The 25,330-nt window shown below is 37.6% G+C and overlaps 2 protein-coding genes across 8 annotated transcripts in view; one reads left to right on the top strand and one right to left on the bottom strand.

Annotated features, from left to right (window-relative positions):
* Positions 1 to 25,330, top strand: part of EFCAB10 (EF-hand calcium binding domain 10) — a 36,774-nt gene that overhangs the window by 4,569 nt on the left and 6,875 nt on the right. For 2 of the 7 annotated variants that reach the window (XM_081101793.1, XM_081101790.1), the window contains exon 4: positions 15,160 to 15,327. The exons of 2 other annotated variants lie outside the window; for them this stretch is intronic. In XM_081101793.1, coding sequence (XP_080957919.1) covers positions 15,160 to 15,169 — 10 coding nt within the window. In that variant the 3' untranslated portion in view covers positions 15,170 to 15,327. Of the gene's footprint in view, positions 1 to 1,130; positions 1,204 to 15,159; positions 15,328 to 19,071; positions 19,154 to 20,452; positions 20,591 to 25,330 lie in introns of those variants that run through there. 3 more of the 7 variants (XM_081101792.1, XM_081101791.1, XM_081101789.1) reach the window with 3 other exon arrangements.
* RINT1 (RAD50 interactor 1) lies at positions 568 to 24,309 on the bottom strand. The gene is made up of 12 exons (XM_081101787.1): positions 24,074 to 24,309; positions 19,941 to 20,114; positions 19,692 to 19,841; positions 19,012 to 19,168; positions 17,160 to 17,270; positions 16,840 to 17,065; positions 16,211 to 16,348; positions 13,108 to 13,307; positions 6,159 to 6,373; positions 2,757 to 2,937; positions 2,565 to 2,683; positions 568 to 1,497 (listed from the first exon to the last, which is right to left on the bottom strand). Exons 1-12 carry the CDS (start codon positions 24,163 to 24,165, stop codon positions 1,305 to 1,307), a joined length of 1,956 nt encoding a protein of 651 aa, XP_080957913.1. The 5' UTR covers positions 24,166 to 24,309; the 3' UTR covers positions 568 to 1,304.

Raw genomic sequence — 25,330 nt, 5'->3', positions numbered from 1 at the left:
GCAGCTTCATTTTCTTAATGGGAAACCCCAGCAATTCTCAAAGAATGAGATAGAAAAGCCCCATTTGCCAGAAGGACTAACAGAAAAGCTTTGAGTGCTATGCACTAGGTGGAAACTCTCAGTATAAAATAGAGTTATAGAATTTCTCTCAAAATATTTCCTCAAAATTATTTAGCACAAAGTGTTTATCAACAGTATAGGTTGCATGCCAGACTGACTATTTAAAATTTGAAGTATTGCCCTAACCAGTTTGGCTCAGTGGATAGAGTGTCGGCCTGTGGACTGAAGGGTCCCAGGTTTGATTCCGGTCAAGGGCATGTACCTTGGTTGCGGGCACATCCCCAGTAGGGTGTGTGCAGGAGGCAGCTGATCGATGTTTCTCTCTCATCGATGTTTCTAACTCTCTTCCTCTTCCTTCCTCTCTGTAAAAAATCAATAAAATATATTTTAAAAAAATTAAAAAAAAATTTGAAGTATTACAACATAAAAAGTATTAAGTAAATGCTAAATCAGAAAAAAAAACACGATTGGAATAAAATTTGGTAGTTGAAGAAAGACTAGTCTAACTCAGTTTGTTTAAAAGTTTTACTCACTGAGCATTTATTCACAAGAAATCATTAACATAATCCAAGGCCAAGGTAAAGTTAGAAAGTTTAATATTCCTATCTCATCATCAGTTACATACGTATTAAACAAAAATTGTTTAATTACATTCCCTACCCCTCGGAAGATTAAAGCACAGTGCTCTGGCCTGAAATGTTTCATCCCAAAGAAAAGGTTGCCCACAGACCTGTGGACTAAAACAAGGAAGTATTTTAAATGGAAGGACATTTGTGGTAAATGAGAGCAATCCTATTTTAGTCACTTTCTCTTAATGTGTTTTCTTACAGGAAATACAGTGAATTTCCAAACTAGATACAGGAACTTCAATTACAAACATGCGTTCTAAAGTGATTTTTTAAAAAATTTATTTGCTCTGTTTGATTATCCACAATAGTCTCCCTTAGTTAACAGGAAATTGAAATTTGATTATAATTTGTTATCTCTGCACTTGTATTTTATTTAACACATATTCAGTATTTTTATCTGAGTTTCCATGGCTTCTGAGTTTTCTGTTTTTGTTTTCTTAGGGACAAAAGGGCTCAGAAAATATGGTCAGCATTTTAATAACACTGTAAGTCAAAGGTAATAAATGATTCTATAAAGTTTTCAGTTATCCAGCTTCAGTAATTCGGAACTTCATCGTTTAACTTAATCCAATTGGCTTCCTCTTTGTTCAAAAAACGGGGGGAGGGGGAGATGCATTATTTTCCAGTGTTAGGCCAGTTTGTCCTCAAATTAAGTAGAATCTCAACATCTTGTGGAGCCAGTTTGTAAATTCCAATTTCATTTAATGCTGCTGTAGCAGGAGGCTGCCCAGAAGTTGACTGCAGGACATCTTTCAGAAGTAGTGCAGAACCAATGTTCAAATTCAAAATAATACAGGCTTCTTTTACACTGTATAAAAAAAGTAGGGAGGAAATGAGATCTCCATTATCTTTATCATCCACATTATTCTATAACAATTTCATTTTGAGAAACTAAAGAGCTTTCCTGCACCTCTAGTCATGTGCCCTCAATAAAAACTATGTATGGGTTTATTATTTGGTTCTTTTAACATATTAGGACTATGTATGTGTACAGAGTTTGTATTTCGTCAGGTTACTATAAGGTAATAGCATCACTGTTTTCAATAGTATCCATTACTTCCCAAAATACAATATTTGATATTAGTCTATTAAATGTAGCTAAGACTCTAGGTAGATTAGGATATGGGAAAAGAGAAAATTAAGGGATGAAATGAATGCAGTAGAAAGGTAGACTACTAAAACAAAACAAAAAACAGAAATAGAAAGCTTACTGAAATGAGCAAAAATAATCTTTCATTTTATAAAAAAAGAACATTTTATAATCTCAGAAAGACCCAAACAATTCAAATTTTACATCAATAATTTCTAAAAATACTTCTAAGAATTATTCCTATAATTATATACTTAGAACCAAAATTAATGTCAAATGTTTAAAAACAAGAATTTTCTTCAAGCCTGGCCTGTTATGATATACTAAACATATTTTTAATTTCTTACATTTATCAACTATGGTAGAACTGACCTTGCTTTCATTTTTCTATTAATTTCTCTAGTAATAAGCAAATCAGAGTATTAAAGCAAATGCTAGAAAAGAAAGCCCAACATATAATTTATATCTAGTGCTGGTGAACTTTTTGGGGTCATGGGTCAAATGTAGGATGGGCAAAAGTAGGTTCACAATTGTGAGTATGTGAACCATAGTTTATTCTTGTATTAGTATTATTATTTCTTAATTATTGTATTATTTTCCAGATGAACTACTATAAACCTACTTTTGCCCCACCCTGTATTATTCTGATACACGATGAACATATAAAATTTTTATTTGATGTTATATACATTTAACATCATTGGAACCCTAAAGTTGTTAAAAAAGCAATTAACCTCCTCTCAGGATTTGATACATCAAACTGAATTGTTAAAAACTGAGCTTACTGTTTAAAGTAATTTTCTGGTCTCTTGCAATAGTGGGAGAACAAAGGGAAAAGATTCCGAGTCATATCAAACTGCAACTGAGCTGCTCCTCCTTCATTGAAGTGATTAGCAAGAATGATCTGAAACAAAGAATAATTCATATCACAGTTGCCTTCATCATCATAGCCCCAAAATAGTCTATTCCTTACTTACTTCTTGGTAGATGTATATATCCAGCTTCTCTACGAGCATTTGCCAGAAAGTTTTAAATAAAGAGAAGCAAAGCTGCTGTTCCAACTGAAGTAAACGGTCTCGTAACGTAAGCAGGAGGGGGCAAGCCGAGCTGGACAGGGACATGACTGCCTGCTCAGACTGAGAGGGCAAGGACAACCACCTGGGAAAACAAGAGCAGCACTGCCTGTAGCACATTAATTTTTACCATGAACATTTTCATCACTTCGTGTTTTTAAAGATTTAACAAATTTTAAATTTGGGGAAGTGCACTGCCCTGAGGCATCTATCTATATATATAAAAAGCCACCAACCGGAATGCCAGAATGACTGGAATGACCAGACTGCAGCTGGCCAACCAGACTGACTGGGGGTGGAGCCAGCTGCCCAATCTCCCTTGGCCCCACTCCCGGGCTGGCCCCTCCCCTGATTGGCCACCACCCACCCTGATCGGGGGCAGGGCTGGCCGACCACCCTCCTGCATCCCCTCCATCCTGCCATCCTGGCCCTGATCTGCTCCCATCGGGGCGGACCAGCCAGACCCCACCCATGCACGAATTCGTGCACTGGGCCTCTAGTCTATATGTAAAAGGCTAATATGCTAAGTGTCCAACCGTCCTACTGGTCGCTATGATGCACACTGACCACCAGGGGGCAGACGCTCAATGCAGGAGCTGCTGTGATGCGCACTGGCCATTTACAGAGAAATGGCACTGGGGACCTGGCACCCACAAAGCAACACTCAGCTTCCTCCAAGTGGGACACAGGCCCCACCACCACCCTGGAGCAACAGCCCACCAAATCGCAGCCAACGCTGCCAAGACCCCATGGCGCAAAATGTGGCCCATAGCCCAGCCCAGCCCAGCCCAGAAACGGTGGCTGTGGGCGCCGGGTAATGACATCATGTAGTAACATCTGGATTCCTCTCCCTAGTGACTAGCCTCCTTGGAGTTTCTTCAGCCCAGGAACATGACTTGCTTTATAGCCAGGTGCAAACATTTTACATTTTAACCAAATGTCTGTGAAGTGTTTTCCCGTGCCTCATCTCATTTGATCCTCACAGGATTCCTAGAGTAGGTAGATAGGAGACTCAGTGGAATCCTATTTTCTTTTCATTACCAGAAAACGGAGATTTAGAAAGCTTAGAAACTTGACCCAACTGAAAAGAAGCTGGAAATGGGGGACCTTGAAAATGACTTCAGGTTTTCTCACTGCACAGAATATAATTAAACATTGATGCAGCTAAATATTTTATCCTTTGTTCTCCCTGCATGGTCTACAATAATAATCTGCTTCGTGTTGATATTTACTGCTGTGTAGCTGACAATTAACCTGAAAGAGAAGTTGGGGTGTTTCACTGGCTAAAAAAAGTTTAGCTAAATCAGAAAGCAGGTCTAATTAAGCAACCTTATTCTATATCTATACAAAAGGCTAAGTTGACTCGCACATGTGTGATACATATAAAGTTCTCGCTGGCGCCAATCGCACACGTGTGTTTCCATCTGTCATTAAGAGTGAATATATTTTAGTCTATAGTGAATATAGTTGAAACTTCTATTATTGAGAATAGGCGAATAGCGATATTAAAATATTTCTTCTAATTAATTTCCTTTCAGTGTGCACGAATTCATGCACTGGGCCACTAGTTTTGAATAAGAAAAGATGTACAGCATTTAAAACTCTCAGAAAAATAAATATACATATATTTATACTTTAGCTCTCAAATATTGTTTATTTAGTGGAGATGATAGATTAAAATTTTTTAAAATATATTTTATTGATTTTTTACAGAGAGGAAGAGAAAGGGATAGAGAGGCAGAAACATCGATGAGAGAGAAACATCCATCAGCTGCCTCCTGCATACCCCCCACTGGGGATGTGCCCGCAATCAAGGTATATGCCCTTGACCGGAATCAAACCTGGGACCTCTCAGTCCGCAGGCCAACGCTCTATCCACTGAGCCAAACCGGTTAGGGCTAGATTAAATTTTTTAAATCCCCAAAGAGGACTTATTGAAATAATTTTAAGACAGTTAAAATGTAAAACATATTAGCATTTAAGATAACAGCTAATTTTATGCTCTAATTTTTAGCAAAACAGGGACTACACTTCCAATTTGGTTAGGACTGTGTTAGGACAAAAAGGTATTGCTGCTGTCAAGGAGCTCAGTCTAATGGAGGTAACAGGTGTCCACAGGGAGTTATGGCAGGAGAATGAATTGGACAATACAAGCATGTACAGAGGACTGCAGCAGCCCCTTACTTTGAAAATGAGTGACAGGCTAGGCAGTGGTCAGCAAACCGCAGCTCACGAGCCACATGCGACTCTTTGGCCCCTTGAGTGTGGCTCTTCCACAAAATACCACGTGCAGGCATGCACGTACAGTGCGATTGAAACTTCGTGGTCCATGCGCAGAAGTCGGTTTTCGGCCTGAGCGAGTCTATTTTGAAGAAGTGGCATTAGAAGAAGTGGGGGTATGTTCGCTGAGGTCAACCCCTCAGATTGAGGACGTTTTTAGCAAAGGCCAGCTTAGGAGTACCCTAATTAAGTTAATAACAATGTACCTACCTATATAGTTTAAGTTTAAAAAATTTGGCTCTCAAAAGAAATTTCAATTGTTACACTGTTGATATTTGGCTCTGTTGACTAATGAGTTTGTGACCACTGGGCTAGGCCATTCAACTCACATAATACATCAGCTCTCTGTATTTACAGACACATCTGAAGGTTAAATTATGATCAGTTTATTCTGATTAAGAGCAAATCTATTTTAGCCCGGCCATTGTAGCTCAGTGGTTGAGCGTTGACCTATGAACTAGGAGGTCATAGTTCGAATCCCAGTCAGGGCACATGTCCGGGTTGTGGGTTCGATCCCAGTGGGGGCATGCAGGAGGCAGCCGATAGATGATTTTCTCTCATCACTGATGTTTCTATCCCTCTCCCTTACTCTCTGAAATCAATAAAAAGAAAGTAAATAAGAATGAATATATTTTTGCCCTAACCGGTTTGGCTCAGTGGATAGAACGTCGGCCTGCGGACTCAAGGGTCCCAGGTTCGATTCCGGTCAAGGGCATCTACCTTGGTTGCGGGCACATGCCCAGTGGGGAGTGTGCAGGAGGCAGCTGATCAATGTTTCTCTCTCATCGATGTTTCTAACTCTCTATCCCTCTCCCTTCCTCTCTGTAAGAAATCAATAAAATATATATTAAAAAAAAAAAAGAATGAATATATTTTAGACAGAAACAGTTAACTAAGCTTGGTGTGCAAAAGGCCTAACTCTGTGCTATTTAGATATCTTGGAAATCTGACGGTATATATATCATCTTTTAACTTTTACCAAACTGGAGTTGAGAGTTGACTTGTAAGAAAATACAGAGGACTTACCTTTCTTTTCTATACGATTTTGCAGCATCTTTAACTTCTCTAAAAACATGGTCTACTTGACGGGTCAACATGTCATGTTTTAAACGCTCTAACAGGTTAATCATGTCATCAAAGACAGAGCTCTCCATAGAGGCTAGTTGTCCCAGCTGCAGTTTACTGAGAGTGTTATTCTCTGCAAAGACCTCCAATGCCGCCTGTTGAAGTTGTAGAAAGAACTGAAAGCAAAAATATGTGAACACATTTATTGAGATGCTTTACCAGCTTGCAATAGAACTCATATATAATTCAGTCATTTAAAGTACACAGTTCAGTGGCTTTTATTATATTCAGGGTTGCATGTATCTCACAATTTTAGAACATTTTCATTACTCCAAAAAGAAACCCCACACTCTTGGACATTCTCCTCCATCCCCTCCGCACTCTCTCTCCCTGTGGGTTTGCCTATTCTGGACACTTCATATAAATGGAGTCATACAAATTGTGGTTCTTTGTGACTAGCTCCTTTCACTTAGCATGTTTTCATGATTCATCCATGTTGTTACATGTATTAGTATTTTATTTGTATTTGTAATATTCCATTATACGGATATACCACATTTTGATGGACATTGGATTGTTTCCACTTTTTGTCTATTATGAATAATGCTGTTATGAACATTTGTGTGGACATATGTTTTCACTCCTCTTAGGTATATACCTAAGAGTGGAATTGCTGGATCATATGTTAATTCTATGTTTAACAGTTTGAGAAACTGCCAAACTGTTTTCCACAACAATTGCACCATCTTATTTTCCCATCAACTGTGTGAGGATTCAAATTTCTCCACAACCGTGCCAACAGCTGTTATTATGTCTTTTTTACCATAGTCCTCCTTATAGTTTGTATGAAGTGGTATACCATGGTGGTTTTGATTTGCATTTCCCTGATGGCTACCATACTTCCTTAATCTTTTTCCTAGACAGATTTAAAGTTGTAGTAATCTAGCATGTATAAGAGTTAAGAAAATTACAATGTCATTTTTACAGCGGTATTTTAGGTAGACTTAGTATTATTTTTTCTGTCCTATAGGGAAACAGTGCTGTGAATATTGACAAAAGACTAAAAAGAACCTAATGTCCATGAACAGGGGTTGGGGATGGCCACACTTAGTTGTTCAGTGACGGATATGTGAGAGGCCACCTTTGTATTTCTGCTGAAACTATCTGGAAAGAGGCACTATCCTTTAGAGATTGCTGATGGACCAAGTGGTCCTGGGCCACCTATTGTCACACTTACCAGTGTGTCTGAGTATGAAGCCAGAAAACAACTTCAGAGCTGCCATGCCTAATCCTCAGAGTAACACAAATTCCTCACTTCCTCATTCCCCCCACTTCCCACTGAGGCCTATGCATCAGGTTTCTGTCACCTATCCCTGAAAACTTCCTAATTCTGAATGGATGGGCATGTCAGGCTTGGCACAACCTGGGAATGGAGAGACAGCTATTAGCAGAGAATCTAAATAAGTGGAAGGTCAACTCTTGTCCACTTTTCCTTTTTATTTTTCTAAGTTTGTAATACAAGAGTTTTAATGATTTATTTTGTTAATCCTCATGGGAGGATATTTTTCCAGAGAGTAGTAGGGAGGGAGAAGGAAGAAAGAGAGAGAGAAACATCGAAGTGAGATGCCTCTCACACAAGCCCCAGCGGGGGCCAGGGATTGAACCTGCAACCTAGGTACATGCCCTTGACGGTCTAACCATTGAGCAACCGGCCAGGGCTATGATTGTTATTTAAAGCATTCAGAGTCTAAAGAACTATGAAGATGATAAAGGGACTTTTGATTTTAAACAGAATTTGTACCATAGTAACATACTAGGACACAGAATTCATTCATAATATGAAGAATTAACTCTAAAATTTGGTTATTTCTCTGTTGAAAGAGGACAGTTAATTCAGCATCAGAAAGAAATTTTCAGTGTCAGGTAATTTTCTAAGGATAAGGATGATGGCAAATTCATCTTTGTTAAAGGCTACAGCCCTAAAGTTAGTTAGTGATGTTCCACAAATATTTCATTGAAGTTAAAAATCTGTCCCTGAATGAGTTTCTTTTTAAATCATCTGGCACAAGAATCAAGAATGACAATTTGTTTCATACTATTGAAAACACTTAGCAGAAAATGGAGCAGTGTGGGGGCTGAATGAATAAACTACTTACTAAAATTAGGAACATGATACAAAAAAGTATACAATGAATGTATTCTGATTAGGTGACTTTGTAAAGATAAATGCATTGATCATTATTACACTCTACACTGTATTTTAAAATGATTATTTGAAATAATAATTTTGAAATATTTATTGTCTTATTTTCCTTGCTCAGCAGAATATTATGTACAAAGATTTCAGCTAACATTTTTGTAGAAAAAGTAGGTTTTAAATAATTATTGTTACAGCCAAAGGCCAGACTAAAATAAATTATGATTTTTTTATCAGATTTTTATTGTGTTTACATCTGTAATTAGTATATTTATTTATTTTATTTTATTTTTTTAAATATATTTCTTTATTGATTTCAGGGAGGAAGGGAGGAGAAAGAGATAGAAACATCAATGATGAGAGAGAATCATTGATCGGCTGCCTCCTGCACACCCCCTACTGGGGATGGAGCCTGCAACCCAGGCATATGCCCTTGGCCGGAATCGAACCCGGGACCCCTCAGTCCTCAGGCTGACGCTCTATCCACTGAGCCAAGCCGGCCAGGGCTAGTATATTTATTTTTATTTCCTATTTATTTTGGTTTATTACCCTGTATTTAAGATAAAGACTACGTTTTATATTTCACAGTAAAGGAATACAGTTTTTGTCTATCTTTTAGCAGTACATTATAATTCTATATACAACACATTATATAATACATTACCAGTATACTATAATTTTTTGTCATAAATTCATAATTTAAGATACATTCTTGTCATGTTTTTTAGACTTCCTAACCCAAGTATTAAATATTTCTAAATGTCTATGTTCGGCTATATGTCATTTCTGCTTTTATTTTTTGTTTTATTGCATTAAGATTAGATTTGACAACGTACAGAAATTTTAAATTAATTTACCTTGTCCATTTTTGTGACTCATGTGCGCACATTCAAAAATTACATTTTCCTTAGTATACTGTGAATTTGTCAGCAATTCTCAGTTAATCTAATTATTTAACTGTGATTTTTCAATCCCCACCTTATCTATTATATTTTTTAAAATGGTACTTTTAAGTCTTTAGTTAAAATTATTTTTTCCACCTTACTGAAAAACCACACACAGATATTGTAGCTCTCTCTCCCTTTTTACTTTTTGGCTAAAACCTGAAGCATATTCCCCTCTTGTTCTTTTACCCTCCCCTCCGTCCCCCAATAGTAAACAGCTTTATTTATTTCCCCTTTTATTTTTTTGTTGTTGTTTGATTTCCTCTTTGATCCATTGGTTGTTTAGTAGCATGTTATTTATAGTCTTCATGAGTTTGTGTTTTTTCCGGTTTTCTTCCTGTGGTTGATTTCTAGTTTCATACCACTGTGGTTGGAAAAGATGCTTGATATGATTTCAATCTTCTTGGCTTTACTGGGACTTGTTTTGTGGCCTAACATGTGGTCTATGTTAGAAAATGTTCCATGTGCCCTTGAAAAAAATGTATGTATCTGCAGTTTTTAGATGAAATGTTCTGTAAGTGTCTATTAAGTTAATCTGGTGTAATGTGATCGTTAAGGCCATCATTTCCTTATTAATTTTCTGTCTGGACGATCTCACTGGTGTGAGATATTAAAATCCCCAACTATTATTGTATTACTCTGGATTTCTCCCTCTATGCCCATTAATAATTGCTTTATAAAGTTAGGTACTCCTATGTTAGTTGTGTAGATATTTACAATTGTTATGTCCTCTTCTTGGATTGACCCCTTTATAATTGCTATCTCCTTGTCTTTTTTAAATGTTTTAAAGTCTATTTTGTCTGATATGAGTATTCCTATGCCAGCTTTCTTTTCATTTCTATTCACATGAAATATCTTTTTTCATCCCTTCACTTTCAGTCTGCATGTGTCTTTCAATTAGAAGTGTCTCTTGTTAGATTGGTCATGTTTTTTTAATTACTATTTTAGGTGGATCATGTTTTCAAATTCACAGAACCACCCTGTGTCTTTTTATTGGAGCATTTAATCCATTCATATGTAAAGTAATTATTGATAAGTATTGCCATTTTGTTTATTATTTTTTGGTTGTTTCATAGTTCTCTTCTGTTCCTTTCTTCTTCTCTTAATCTCTTCCCTTTTGGTTTGCTGTTTTTCTTTAGTATTTTGTTTGGATTTCTTTCTCTTTGTTCTTTGCAGGTTTGTAGCTGTAGTTACCATGAGGTGTGTGGGTGTGTGTGTGTGTGTGTGTGTGTGTGTGTATCTGTAGCAGTCTATTTTAAGCTGATAGGTCTTTAAGTTTGAAGATATTCTATAAGGACAATTTTTACTCCCCCTCCCATGCTTTACATTATTGATATCATGTTTTAGATCTTTTTCTATTGTGCATCTCCTAACTACTCATGGTTTAAGTCTGATACTTTTTCTTTTGACCTCTGTAGTAGCTTCTTACATATATGATATGCTGTATTTATTAAGTATTTGGCTTTACCTATGAGATTTTTTTTTTCCTTTCTCCTATTTCTAGTTATGAACTTCCCTTTTTTGCTTAAAGAAGACCCTTTAATATTTCTTGTAAAGCTGGTATAATGATGATGGACTACTTTAGTTTTTGTTTATTCAGGAAACTCTTTTTTTTAAAATATATTTTTTATTGATTTCAGAGAGGAAGAGAGAGACATCAATGATGACAGAGAATCATTGATTGGCTGTCTCCTGCATGCCCCACACTGAGGATCAAGCCTGCAACCTGGGCATGTGCCCTGACCAGGAATCCAACCGTGACCTCCTGAGTCATAGGTCGAAACTCAACCACTGAGCCATGGCAGCCAAGCCAGGAAACTCTTTCTTTAAATTCTGAAGGATAACCCTGCTGGATAAATTATTCTAGGTTGTAGGTTCCTTTTTTTTAGCTCTTTAAAAACATCCTGCCACTCCCTTCTGTTCTATAAAGTTGCTGCTGAAAAATCAGCTCACAGCCTTATGGGGTTTTACTGTTTTTTACCTCTTGCCTCCTTCAAGAAGGTGTGTCTAACTTTTGCCGTTTTAATTACAGTATGTCTTAGTGTGGGTATCTTTGAGATCATTTTGTTTGGAACTCTCTGTGCTTCCTGAACCAGGATGTTTGTTTCCTTTCCCAGGTTACAAAAGTTTTCAGGCATTATTTCTTTTCTTTTTTAAAAAAAATATATTTCTTTATTGATTTCAGAGAGGAAGGGAGAAGGAGAGATATAGAAACATCAATAATGAGAGAGAATCATTGATCAGCTGCCTCCTGCACACCCCCCACTGGGGATAGAGCCCACAACCCAGGTATGTACCCTTGGCCGGAATCGAACCTGGGACCCTTCAGTCCACAGGTTAACGCTCTATCCACTGAGCCAAGCAGGCTAGAGCAGCCATTATTTCTTTAAATAAAGTTCCTGTTCCTTTCTCTTTTTCTTTTACTTCTGGGATGCCTATATTACAAATGTTTAAGCAAACTGTTTTTCATTTTACTTTTCTAGTTTCATTTCATGATATAATTATATAATACTTTATAATGTATCTTCATATTCATTATTCTCATTTTAGTTTTTTCACCTAAATATATTTATTTCACTGTTTTATGATCATCTTAATTTTCTGTTAAGGCTTCCTGTCATGAAACCTATGTCATGGCACAAGCTGGTGAAACCCCAAGCTGATTTTTATATCACACAGATGATCTTGGAATAGCAATTCTTAACCCCAGGGTACCCTAAGAAGGAGTTCTTGGAGGCCCTCTGGATCATTTTAATGTCTAAAACAGCTATAGGCATTAATCTATGTATGTTAAATTGGGAAGGCTAAGTTTCTGGAAAGTATATATTGGAAAATCTGGTTAACAAAGCCCTAACACCCAATATATTCCTTGGATTAATAAAAAGAGTAAAAATAAATTACCAGTTAATATATATTTAGGCAGACCAAACCTGTCAACACATGGAATCTACATGGAGAAAAGATGGGTAAGTAAAATTATTGGAGGTAAAAGGTCTTATAGTACTTGTTAATTGGACCCAACGTTTTGAAATTTAGATTTATTTAAAACATACCTTCCAATAATTTAATTAGTTAATTTTCTTGGATGTGATAATGGTAGTTATGTTTTTTTAAAAGGGAGCTCTTATCTTTCAGAGGTATATATATTAAAATATTTACCAAGAAACATGATATTAGAGATTTGATCCCAAATAATCAAACATGGGGAGTGGAGGTTTCATTTTGTTTAAAATGACACAAAACTGGTATGAGAAGCTGGGTGACAGTCATATGCAGATTCATTTTATTATTCTATTTATGCTTGTATATGTTTGAAAATAAACAAAACAAATAATATTAATGTATGAAATCATTAAAAATTTTAAAATAGTTTATATTTTTTGTGATTCTTCATAATTTGTCACATTTTGAGGCATTCAAGAGATATCAAGTGTTATTATTTTATTTTCCTTAAAGTTCTGGATTTTATTGACTTTTCTGAGATGACAATTACCATACAAGTAATTCCCAAGTATAAAGTCTAAAGAGAACTATAAACAACTATTTCTTGAAATGTTGGCTTTTTCCCCCCAATGATGAAAATATCAGGATTATTTAAAAATTTGAGAGTTGATTGAGAAAAATATGTACTTTAATCATACCTTTTATGTTTGGCCTAATTGTTATTCTGCCTAATGTGTATTTTTGCTTGCTATAGAATCAACATTTCAAAAGGTAAAACTATTCGTACTACTAATGTATTATTCAATATAAAAGCACATTAACTTACAATATTGTCAGCCCAGTCTGCTAGCACTGTTGAGATATAGTTCACAGCATTAAGAATCGCACAGTATCGAAAGCCAAGGGAAGCTCTGGTCTCTTCTTTCATCACCTGAGTCAGTCGTATCCTAAAATCATCTACTAAGTCCTTCTGTAACTCCAGGAACTGCAGCTTTCTGGAAGCTGTGGGAAGATTTTTATACCTGTCTGTGGAGAAAGTTAACAAAACATATGAAAGTTTTTGGTACTGAATATGATATAGCTATAGGTTTTCCCTACTGATATGCCTTGGTGCCCTTGTCAAAAATCAGTTGACCATTCAAGTATGGATCTATTTCTAAATTTTCTAAGGATGTAGGTTTCACAAGTCTATATATTTGTCAAAACTCACTGGACTGTATACATAAAATCTATGCTTTTCACTGTATATAAATCATGCCTCAATTTTTTAAAGGACATATGAAATAATTATATACAAAAAGCACTTCATTGCCATAGCCGGCTTGGCTCAGTGGACAGAGTGTCGGCCTGTGGACTGAAGGGTCGCGGGTTTGATTCCGGTCAAGGGCATGTACCTGCGTTGTGGGCTCGATCCCCAGGAGGGGGGCGTGCAGGAGGCAGCCAATCAATGATTCTCTCTCATCATTAATGTTTCTATCTCTCTCTCCCTTCCTCTCTGAAATCAATAAAAATATTTTTTTTAAAAAGCACTCCATTTCTACAACAAATAAATGACATTTTTTTAAAAGGAAGGAGGAGCCGAAACCGGTTTGGCTCAGTGGATAGAGCGTCGGCCTGCGGACTGAAAGGTCCCGGGTTCGATCCCGGTCAAGGGCATGTACCTGGGTTGCGGGCACATCCCCAGTAGGAGATGTGCAGGAGGCAGCTGATCGATGTTTCTCTCTCATCGATGTTTCCAACTCTCTATCTCTCTCCCTTCCTCTCTGTAAAAAATCAATAAAATATATTTAAAAAAATAAAAATAAAAAAAAAATAAAAGGAAGGAGGAACTAGGATAGGTTAAAATAGATACCTACGTAAGAATTTATAGGTGAAAAAAAAAAAAAAAGAATTTATAGGTGAAATGGTAAGCTGTCTGAAGTGTTCTTTAAAATTACTCCAGGAAAAAAAAAAGTTGGGGAGAAAAATATATAATAGAAAGATGAGAATTTAAGAAAACCTTAATAACATATACCTGAGGGTTCATTATATTATGCTACATTATGTATGTTTAAAAACTTCCCTTAGCCCTGGCCGGGTAGTTCAGTTGATCAGAGTGTCATCCCAATATGCCAAGGTTGCGAGTTTGGTCCCCAGTCAGGGCACATATAAGATTCAACCAATGAATGCATAAATAAGTGGGACAACAATGATGTTTCTGTCTCTCTCTCTCTCGTTCTCCCTCTCTCTCTAAAATCAATGAAGATATATTTTAAAAACATTTTTCTTTTTTAAAAAAAGAAAATTTCCATAATAAAAAGTAAAGTTTTTCTTTAGCTCAGCCAGCATGGCTCAGTGGTTGAGTGTTGACCTATGAACCAAAAGGTGACAGTTCGATTCCCAGTCAGGGCACATGCCCGAGTTTCAGGCTCTGATCCCCAGAGAGGGGCGTGTAGGAGGCAAACAATCTAAGATTCTCATCACTGATGTTTCTATCTGATTCCCTCTCCTTTTCTCTCAAAAATCAGTAAGAATGTATTTTAAAAAAAAAAAAAGACACAATGGGGGACAAAAGGAGACATATGTAATACTTTCAACAATAAAGAATTATTTTTTTTAAAAGCATGAGTTGCCGAAACCAGTTTGGCTTAGTGGATAGAGCGTCGGCCTGCGGACTGAAAGGTCTCAGGTTCGATTCCAGTCAAGGGCATGTACCTGGGTTGCGGGCACATCCCCAGTAGGAGATGTGCGGGAGGCAGCTGATCGATGTTTCTCTCTCATCGATATTTCTAACTATCTCTCTCCCTTCCACTCTGTAAAAAATCAATAAAATATATTTTTTTAAAAAGCATGAGTTTTTCTAAAATTTTTATGTTTATGATTTCATATATTTCTTAAGTTGCAGATAATGGAATTATTTACTGCCGAGGCTGGAATAACACTTTTTCGGGCTACACATGCAGGCCCAAGAAATGGACAAGACAGAGAGGATGGAGGCAGAGGACAAGGAGGCACCTGCCGAACCAGAGGCCTGCAGGGAGCCATGCAGGTGCTGCAGACCAACCAGGTTAGAGGCTGTTAGGCCTCCCTCTGGCCAGAATATTCTTGCACAATTAGAAGAGTTTCTATTACTACTCTAACCCCTGAAGTTACTTTCTGCAATCTTTGGAATATTTAAAAATTTGGTCAATCACAAACTAAGTGGCAAGAGAATTCAGGTAGTAAAATCAATTTCCCATTTGTTTTTATGTAACAATTCATGAATTTCCCCTCATATATACCAATGTTTAAGATCTTAAATTATTAAAAATATGAAACCTAGGATATTATGCCAGAGTTCTGCCAAAATAGAAACTGAATTTGAAGATCTTATAGTAACTATTATGTAATATTAATTTTGTTAACCTACTTAAAAAAAGTATCATGGGCCGAAACCGGTTTGGCTCAGTGGATAGAGCGTCGGCCTGCGGACTCAAGGGTCCCAGGTTCGATTCCAGTCAAGGGCATGTACCTGGGTTGCGGGCACATCCCCAGTGGGGGATGTGCAGGAGGCGGCTGATCGATGTTTCTCTCTCATCAGTGTTTCTGACTCTCTATCTCTCTCCCTTCCTCTCTGTAAAAAATCAATAAAAATATATTTTTAAAAAAAAGTATCATGGGAAGAGTTAGTACTTTTGAAAAAAATGTATTTTTATTGATTTCAGAGAGGAAAGGAGAGAGCAAGAGAGAGAGAAATATCAATGATGAGAATCACTGATTGGCTGCCTCCTGCACATCTCCTACTGGGCGGGGGGCGGATCGAGCCTGCAACCTGGGCATGTGCCCTTGGCTGGAATCGAACCTGGGACCCTTTAGTCCACAGGCCAATGCTCTATCCACTGAGCCAAACTGGCTAGGGCAAGAGTTAGTACTTTTAAGACAAAGTTTTATCTTAAAAGACTTATACTTGCCAGTTATAACTAAGAGGAGCGTCATAAAAGTTTCTGCACAGTCTGGAACTTTCATCTCATCCACATCAGTGATATCCTTATATTGGGATATCCAGGCAGCTTCTGATGAAAGCATTGAGTCCATTTTTTGAAGAGCAACTGATAATGCAAAGAAAGGATTATGTCAAGTAGTTACAGTCATTTCTAATTTTTCAGCTCGCAATTTTTTAGGAATGATGACTTTTCTATAAAAAAATAAATCAACAGCCTCTTAGACTAGTTGCACTATATTTAACATGCTCTATTTTAAGGTTAAACAAGATACTTCTCCCTGCCAACCCTCCCCAAAACCTTCAAAATAGTTATACTGACTAGACAAGCTGCATCCAAAATAATTCTTCCAAGAGCAGAACTACTGTATGTAAAAATTTATAAAACAGTTAAATATATATTCTACAGGCTTAAATATTCCACTCTAGAAACACAGAGAGTGCAATTATAGAAGAAAACTAACGTTTGATGAGAAGAAAAGAAAATGACCTCTAAAGGCAACTTCGTAAACTCTGACCAAGAAATTTCTTGGAGAAAAACACCAAAAATAAATATGCACAAAAAGGGACATCTCTCCCCATGGCCACATGAGCACTTACATTTTCTCTCCACAGTCAGCCACCTCTGAAAGCAGGTTTCCTCTGATAGAATATGCATACAATTAGCAAAAGTGCCAGGATAGCCATGAACACTGTGTAGCTCCCTTTCAAACAACAGCACCTCATCCACCAAATGACAGAAGAGATTGTCATCATAGAGCAGACAAGGAATATCAGCTGCTAACTTCTCCAGAACCAGCATCATAAGGCCCCGAGAAAATTCAAGCTAAAAGAAATACATAAGCAAGCATAAGGTAGTATACAGGACAAGCTATTCGTGGACACTCTAACACTGGAATGCTTAGGACTGAGTCTCTTACCAATGCATTTGCTGAGGAGCCTGTTTTGTCTAATATTGGCTGAATCTTCTCATCCAGAAACTGTGTGTGGTTCCCAATCCACATAAGCACTTGAGTCAAGTACCATTCAGGCTAGGAAAGGAGGTAAAATAGTTTGACTTCTTTAGTCATTCCAACTAGAGTTACAGTTAAATGGCTCTATTTCATTGTATACACACAACACTTACAATAATTAGTTGAAAATTCCTACATGTAAGAGCACAATTTCTACTCTGAATTTTAAACTCATGCAAAGCTTAATAATCAAATGTTTCCTAATGTACTCCCAACAAATTCCAGTAATGTGGCTTACATCAATAAACTCAAATTTATGCCATATATATTTAAAACCTAGCATTTACAAATATATAAAATCAGTGTTCCAAAGAACTGATGACCTTTAGTTTATTTTTTTGAAGTAACATTCCAAAATAATTTTTTTAGACCTTACCAGAGTGAGAATATCTTTTTCATAGATTTTATTTTTTTTTAGAGAGAGAGTGGAAGCGGGGGGTTGGGGGGTGGGGGGAAATATCAATGTGAGAGAGACACATTGATTGGTTGCCTCTGCTCTCACCCCAACCGTGCCCTTGACCAGGAATCAAACCTGTGACCCTTCGGTCTTTGGGCCGATGCTCTAATCATTACGCAAAACTGGCCAGGACCCAAAATAATTTTTTAAAATATATTTTTATTGATTTCAGAGAGGAAGGGCGAGGGAGAGAGAGATAGAAACATCAATGATTAAAGAGAATCATTGACTGGCTGCCTCCTGCACGCCCCTTACTGGGGATTGAGCTCGCAACCTGGGCATGTGCCCTTGACCAGAATCGAACCCGGGACGCTTCAGTCCATAAGCTGACAAGCTATCCACTGAACTAAACTGACTAGGGCCAAAAATAATTTTTTTTTAAATTGATTTCAGAGAGGAAGGGAGAGGGAGAGAGAGATAGAAACATCAATGATAAGAGAGAATCATTGATCGGCTGCCTCCTGCACGCCCCCTACTGGGGACCAAGCCCGCAACCCAGGCATGTGCCCCAGACCAGAATCGAACCTAGGACCCCTCAGTCTGAAGGCCGACGCTCTATCCACTGAGCCAAACCAGCCAGGGCAATTTTTAAACATCATTTTCTGCTTTTTCTTTTCAAAAGTTAAATTAAGAAAAAAATTTGGCTGGTCTACATCACAAACATTATACATGCCTTAAAACAGGTATAATTATATAATAGGAAATGTAAATATGCAGCATTTTAAATTGTCCCTAGAGATGACTACATAAAATTTCAAAGTTTTGCTAGACAGGGATTAAACATTTAATGAACGGTAAATCCCTGTTGTGTGCTAGATGTTAGGAATACAAAAATGAGTAAGCGGCAATCTCAAATTTCGGGAGCTGCATAGTTTAGGCTTGATGTCAGAGTACCTGGACCACTGGAACCACACTTTAAAAAGCAACCAACATAACTCATAATTTTCTTACCTCAAATTACCACTACCTCTCTACAACTTTAGGTTGATTGCTTTGTCTCACTACTTACTAATTGGTTCTACTGTTCTTTCTACTAATACCCCCTCAGGGGATGTCCGTGGAGAGGTCCCGACTGCAAGAGGGCGCAGGCCAGGCTGAGGGACCCCAGCCCCCCCGCCCCAGTGCACGAATGTAATGCACCGGGCCTCTAAGTATATCTATAAAGGGCAGTGACAAAACAGGTATTCACATCTTTAGAGAAATGTCAATAGGCTCAGATTTTAACTTGGTTAAAGGGAAAGTATAAAAATCCTTAATATTTGCTATTAATAAAAACCAAGGACAAGAGTTGGCAAAGCACACCTTGCTTATAACATTAGTCTGTCGGTTCCCTCTGAAGTGATACCTGAACCTCTTCTGCAGGGGAGTCAGCATAATCTGGATGGGCAGGATGACAGAAGAGGATGCAGGAAGAGAGTATTTTTCTGGAAGTTGTTTTGGCTCAGTAAGTAATTCATCTCTGACATAGTCAAGTCAAGGGAAAAGAATCAAAAGCATACGTGTATGTGTGTATATGCACACATACATTTTTCCAACAAAGATATAGGATACTAAGTAAAAATTATAACACCAATAATATGTAATCTTCCTATACATTATTAGTTAGAAAATGCATGAAAAATGTTATTAGAATTAATATGTCTTTCTTAAAAAATAGTAGTAAAAAACACATTCAAGTAATCATTTTATTAAATTAACACTAAGTTAATAGGTTTCCTTCCAACTACCCATTTTTATCTACTGTCCCAAGAGATTATGTGAATCAAACTTGGGTCAGTTATGTATTTCAGGCTGACCCTTGCCCTGCCACCCACATGCAGTTCACTACGAAAGAAAACAATCTACCACTCTGTGAGCTTATACAGATCAAGTCCAAACCAGTCCCATTTGGCTTTTGGCCACTTTCAAAAAGTTTTACTCTCTAGTCACAAATCTACCATAGAAAAATAAATTTTAGTAAGTTTTAACTCCAACAAAGATACGAGGTTTGTAGTTTCAGAAGCTGACAAAATAGTGTCTCCAGGTTACTATATATCTCAGGAGCAGTGGCTGGTCGACTTAAGCCAACAGTTTGAGACTGAGGGGGTGCGATGAATGGCCAATGAAGCTGTGCTAAAATTTCCTCAAAATCACTGTAACAGAAAAAGTAATACACATACTTCAATAAAATCCAACGATCACCAAATATTTATATAAAAGTAATTACCATAAAATATGAGTAAATTCCTTACCTTGTAAGCCTGTCCTTGAGAATTTTATGCCAGAATTTAACAGTGGCTCTCATGAAACCAAGAAGATGAGTACAGGATGATTCCTGTAGCTTGATGTCAAGTTCTGCCATAGACACCAGAGTAGAGGCTGCCTCAGGGACATTGTTGGTCATGAGATATTGCTGAATGTTATCACTGCAAAACAAGGCAAAGCAAACTTTAAAGACAGTTCAAAATAATTCCAAAGCAGAAAAACTGCTTCTCCCTCCTGTTTTATATAAAATTAATCCAAGGAAGAAAGAAGCAGCACACAGAAGTGGCTTTTTTACCTGATACCCCTGTCTCTGGGAGCCTAGAGTCTTCAAATTCTTAGAGAACAGCTGCCCATGGTCAAGACCTCCCTACACCTTGCCCTTCCCACTCCTCCCAACAGAAGAGATTTGTCCTGGGTCACATTCCCTCAGGCACTGCTCATTTCTGATAAACCTGCCTTTTACAGAAGTCTTTTTTATCTTTCTTTTCTTTTTTTTTAGTCTTTAGTATCTTAATCCAAGGGATTGAAGACTTTACCTACTTTGCCCAGTTGAACCTGATTATCAGGAACTGAATTTTAGGCACCTTAGAGTCCAGGCCTTTCAAATTCGTTAGAAAAGTTCCAGGTAAAATTTAAGGTAAGCTCTACAGCAAGGGTCGCAAACTCAAATGCCTACAAAGGCCTAATTGGGGAAGTAAATTCAAAAAAGCAAAGTGGGTGGGTAATAGAGTATCCTAAGGCTCCAGCCAACTGTTGCCACACCAAAGGGTGGATCTAATGTGGCCAAATCTTAAAATATTTCCAGAAAGGAAGGAAAACAAGATTTTCATGTAAGCTCCTGCTAGGTGGCTCAGTTGGTTGGAGCATTGTCCCATATACCAAAAAGTTTCGGGTTTCATTCCTGATCAGGGCTCACACCCAAGTTGCAGGTTTGATCCCCGGGATCTCCCTCCCCTTCTTCCCCCTCTCTAAAATACAATTAAAAACAAACAAACAAACCCAAACCATATCCTCAGGAGAGGAATTTAAAAAGAAGAACGATTTTCATGTAAAAGCAAACCAATTACTCAAATCCTTTAAAACAAGCCAAATTCAACATACCTTTAGGACAAATTCAGCCTATGAGCTACCATTTGGGCTCTACAAAGCAAAACCTTTTATTTTAAAATGAATTGTTTCTTTTTATAAAAATAATATATTCCATTCCTTACAGTCATCTAAGAAAAAGGAATAAAACGTAACCTTTTCGGTAATGCATCTCGGTGCAGGGTCACCCCGGCAGGAAACCTGCAGTACTTCTCCACTAGGCAGCCTATGCTCCTTCTACCCGGGCGCGTGGCCACTGTGCTGGAAGTGACTGACGTGCTGGGGCTCGCCTACCTGGCTGGGTGTGCGGTTCAGGCATGTTCCTGGGGGAGACACAGTGCCTCCTCACAAAGAGAAAGGTGTAGCCCGCCCTGCCAGCTCTACTCTGCACTAGTATTTTCCTCTCCTTTCTCAAGGAGCTGCGTGAGGTTTTCCATACTAAGCTCACGTTTGTATTATTCTGCCGGCCCTTTTAGCCGTCCCCTACACTCATTCTCTCTTTTCTTTCTTCTCCCTTACCAATATTTTTTATTAAAATTTCCAACAGATCTTGTCTTTCATAGTTATTCTCAGAATTTAAAATACTATTTTTCCCCCCACTGGGCATCAACAAATCCACCATTTCTGTAATTAAGATGCTGGTAGCCCTAGCCGGTTTGGCTCAGTGGAGAGAGCATTGGCCTGCAGACCAAAGGGTCCCGGGTTCGATTTCGGTCAAGGGCACATACCTTGGTTGCAGGCTCCTCCCCGGCCAAGGCCCTGATCGGGGCTCATGCAGGAGGCAACCAGTCGATGTGTTTCTCTCACATCGATGTTTCTCTCGGTCTTTCCCTCTCTCTTCCACTCTCCCTAAAAATCAATGGAAAAATATCCTCGGATGAGGATCAACAAAAAGATGCTGGTAGTTGCTCTTGTTCTGATGGTTAGCATGCACAATTAACTGCTCCTGTATGAGGTTCTTCCCTGTGCGTTATGGCAAACCTCACCGATTTCCCACTTTGAAGACAGCCAAACTAAGTGTTGCGTTATGTTAAAACAAAGTCTACCATGTTGAAGAAATGTCTATATGTTATAAAAGAAATTTTAAAATGTACAAATAACCACAGAATACAGGAGTACCGACCTGGATTAGATCTCCACACAACATGAAGCATGAATGACATTCAGAGCATAGGAAAAGCCAGGGTTATAGGGTTCATTCAGAGTGATACTGTTGAACTGTAGTATTCAAGAAACAGGGTTAAATGTAAAGATGCTACTTCTAGAAAGAAGAAACTACTTAAAAAAAAAAAAGTGCTACAGAATAAAAACAGTCATTAAAGGAAAATTAAGAGATAAGGAAAGTCTCAGGAGCCCAAAAGAAAGCTAGAAATAGAAATAGAGATGTATCACAAAAGACCTACAGGAAAAAACATGTTATTAAAAAGAGACATAACTGCTCTACTTGATTATGAGTTTGATTCCTATTTCTAATGTAACTCCCTGGGCATATTTTCTTTTAAAGAATTTCAACACCAGAAAAAGGCTACCCATAACTATGGCCCTATTTTAATTAATCTACTACAAGACTGAAGCTTTTACCTAATAAGGTTATAATTTATTACAATAACATAAGGTTATTAATATTATCCCTTTTTAGTATTTTCTTTCAGAGGGCAAGGAAAAAAGAAGTACTAGTAAACTAAAGCAAGGTTTAAAATGCTTTCACTATAAAGAATTTATCTAAACAAAGAGACACTCTAAAAAGGTTAAGTCAACTTCTGGAATTGCTAATAATACTACAACCTTAGGCATATCATTTTTTCTGTAAAGGTAAAACTTATGCAAGCATAACAAAAATTTTCATATTGTACTGATAGGTAAAATTATTTAAATCTCAGGAAACATATGCAGGACAAAGTGATACGGTATTACTCTTTGGAAGAAATAACATAAAATATATAAACTACTAGAGGCCCAGTGCACGAAATTCGTGCACTGAGAGGATGTGGGAGGAGTCCCTCAGCCTGGCCCTCTTGCAATCCGGGACCCCTCAGTCGAACATCCTTAGTGCTGCTGCAGAGGCGGAAGAGGCTCCCACCACCACTGCTGCACTTGCCAGCCGTGAGCCAGCTCCTGGCTGGGCGGCGCTCCCCTGTGGAAGCACACTGACCACCAGGGGGCAGCTCCTGCGTTGAGCGTCTGCCCCCTGGTGGTCAGTGCACATCATAGCAACCGGTCATTCTGCTGTTCGGTCAATTTGCATATTACCCTTTTATTATATAGGATGATACATTTAAAATGAGACATCAGACTCTTGGATGACTTTTTTCCCTTAATGGTTGCTGACAGCTTTGAGGGAAGAGCAGTTAAAGCAAAAATGAAATAGTACAGTTTAGAGGGGTTGGAGGACTATATCATGAAACCAAATAATCTGCCAGCCTAGGCAGAAATGTTAATTTAGCTTATTTGAAAGCTAATACTGACACAATCAACCACCAGTGATATGTATTCAATTCAAAAAGAGAGCTAGAAATAGGGATGTATCACAAAAGACCTACAGAAAAAAACATGTTATTAAGAAAAGAAGTAACCGTGCTAGGGAAAAAAAGTAGAACTCTTATTCATCTAAGAACACTTGTAGCTCTTATTAGATGATGCCCACTGAAAAAAATTCAAATTATAGTGAAAGTAATCTATTTCATTAAATGACCATCTCTAAAAAGTAAAAAGGATTATTATCACACTGAGGGAATATGTTATTAATCAAGCATTATAAAAAGTGGTTTTTATCATGTGTTCAAATACAACTATAAGACTTAAAATTTTTACTTAGATTACTTTCTTTCAAATGCAAATTAAGCTTCCTGAAAAGTTTATATCCATTCACAATAAAGTAAAAGAATCATTATCATAATGCTAATTTAATAACAACTGGTAAAATTACATTATTATAATCTTTAATTAACTCAATTATTTAATGGCATGCATGCAATCTCTAAGACAAAGCCTCAAGGGAAAATAATAATTATGAGGACAAAGAAACCCATTTTACCTTAGTTCTTCAATTTGTGAAATCCATTTAAGGTAAGCGAGATGCCGTTCTATCTCTTCAATTTGGTTAATCATGGCCCCAAGATCTTCCATCCAGGGCTGTGCAGTCAGCAAATGGCTATTAATGGAACTGACGAGATGAGTCTCCTGCTCCAGACACTGATTAAGAAATTGCTTTGATTCTTCTGCATTTTTTAAGGCATTCTGAATTCTTTTAGGGATTTCTGATGAAATCGTAAGTACCTGATCATACCAAAACCAAAAAACAGCAGCCATCAGATAAAATTTGCATAGCCTTTTTTATTCATTCATTACCTTCAAAATACATGTTTGTTCTAATACAGCGGTTCTCAACCTGTGGGTCGCGACCCCTTTGGGGATCAAACGACCCTTTCACAGCAGTCGCCTAAGACCATCAGAAAACACATATACTGGGGGATAGGGGAGGCTGGGGGACTGTCTAGGGCGGGGGGATAAAATGGACACATATGTAATATCCTTTGTAATACTTTAAGCAATAAAAAAAAAAAAAAGAAAACACATATATAATTACATATTATTTTTGTGATTAATCACTATGCCTTAATTATGTTCAATTTGTAACAATGAAATTGGGGGTCACCACAACATGAGGAACTGTATTAAAGGGTCGCGGCATTAGGAAGGTTGAGAACCACTGTAATAGAATAGAAAATTATCAATTAAAAGCTCCAAAAGAAAGATCTGATTTCTGCAGCCTGTACCAACAAAACCTAAGTAGGGAGAGGTACATCACACTGACCCCTGTAAGCATCTATGGATCTGCCTTCATGAAGCTCAGTACTTTCAGAGAGTACTTTCCAGCCACATGGAAGAACATATACAAATATTAGGCATCAGTACAATATAAAAAAAATTATAGAATAATTTTAATTTAATCAATACTGATTAGACACTCTGTACCAGGCGCTGTGCTAGGGATAGACATAAATAAGACACAGCATCTGCCATTAAAGATCAGTTGGTATGGAAGAAAAATGTAAGCAAATATTTCAACAGTGGATTGATGAAATAAAGATGCTAGGTGCGATGGTGTACTAAGGTAGTGCTTCCCAAACCTGAATGTGTAAGAGTTACCCAGAGATCTGTTACAATGCCTGTTCAGACTCAGTAGGTCTGAAGTAGGGACTGAGATTCTGCAAGTAGGGACTGAGCACCACACTCTGTGTAGCAAGGTTTTGAAGTACAAGGCAACTGTGCTTGCACGGTTCATGCACAG

Source organism: Myotis nattereri (assembly GCF_964212035.1).
Source record: "Myotis nattereri genome assembly, chromosome: 11".
In the NCBI taxonomy this organism is placed as follows: Eukaryota; Metazoa; Chordata; class Mammalia; order Chiroptera; family Vespertilionidae; genus Myotis; species Myotis nattereri.
The sequence above is the reverse complement of the archived record's forward strand: the minus strand, read 5'-3'. Positions and strand labels throughout refer to the sequence as shown.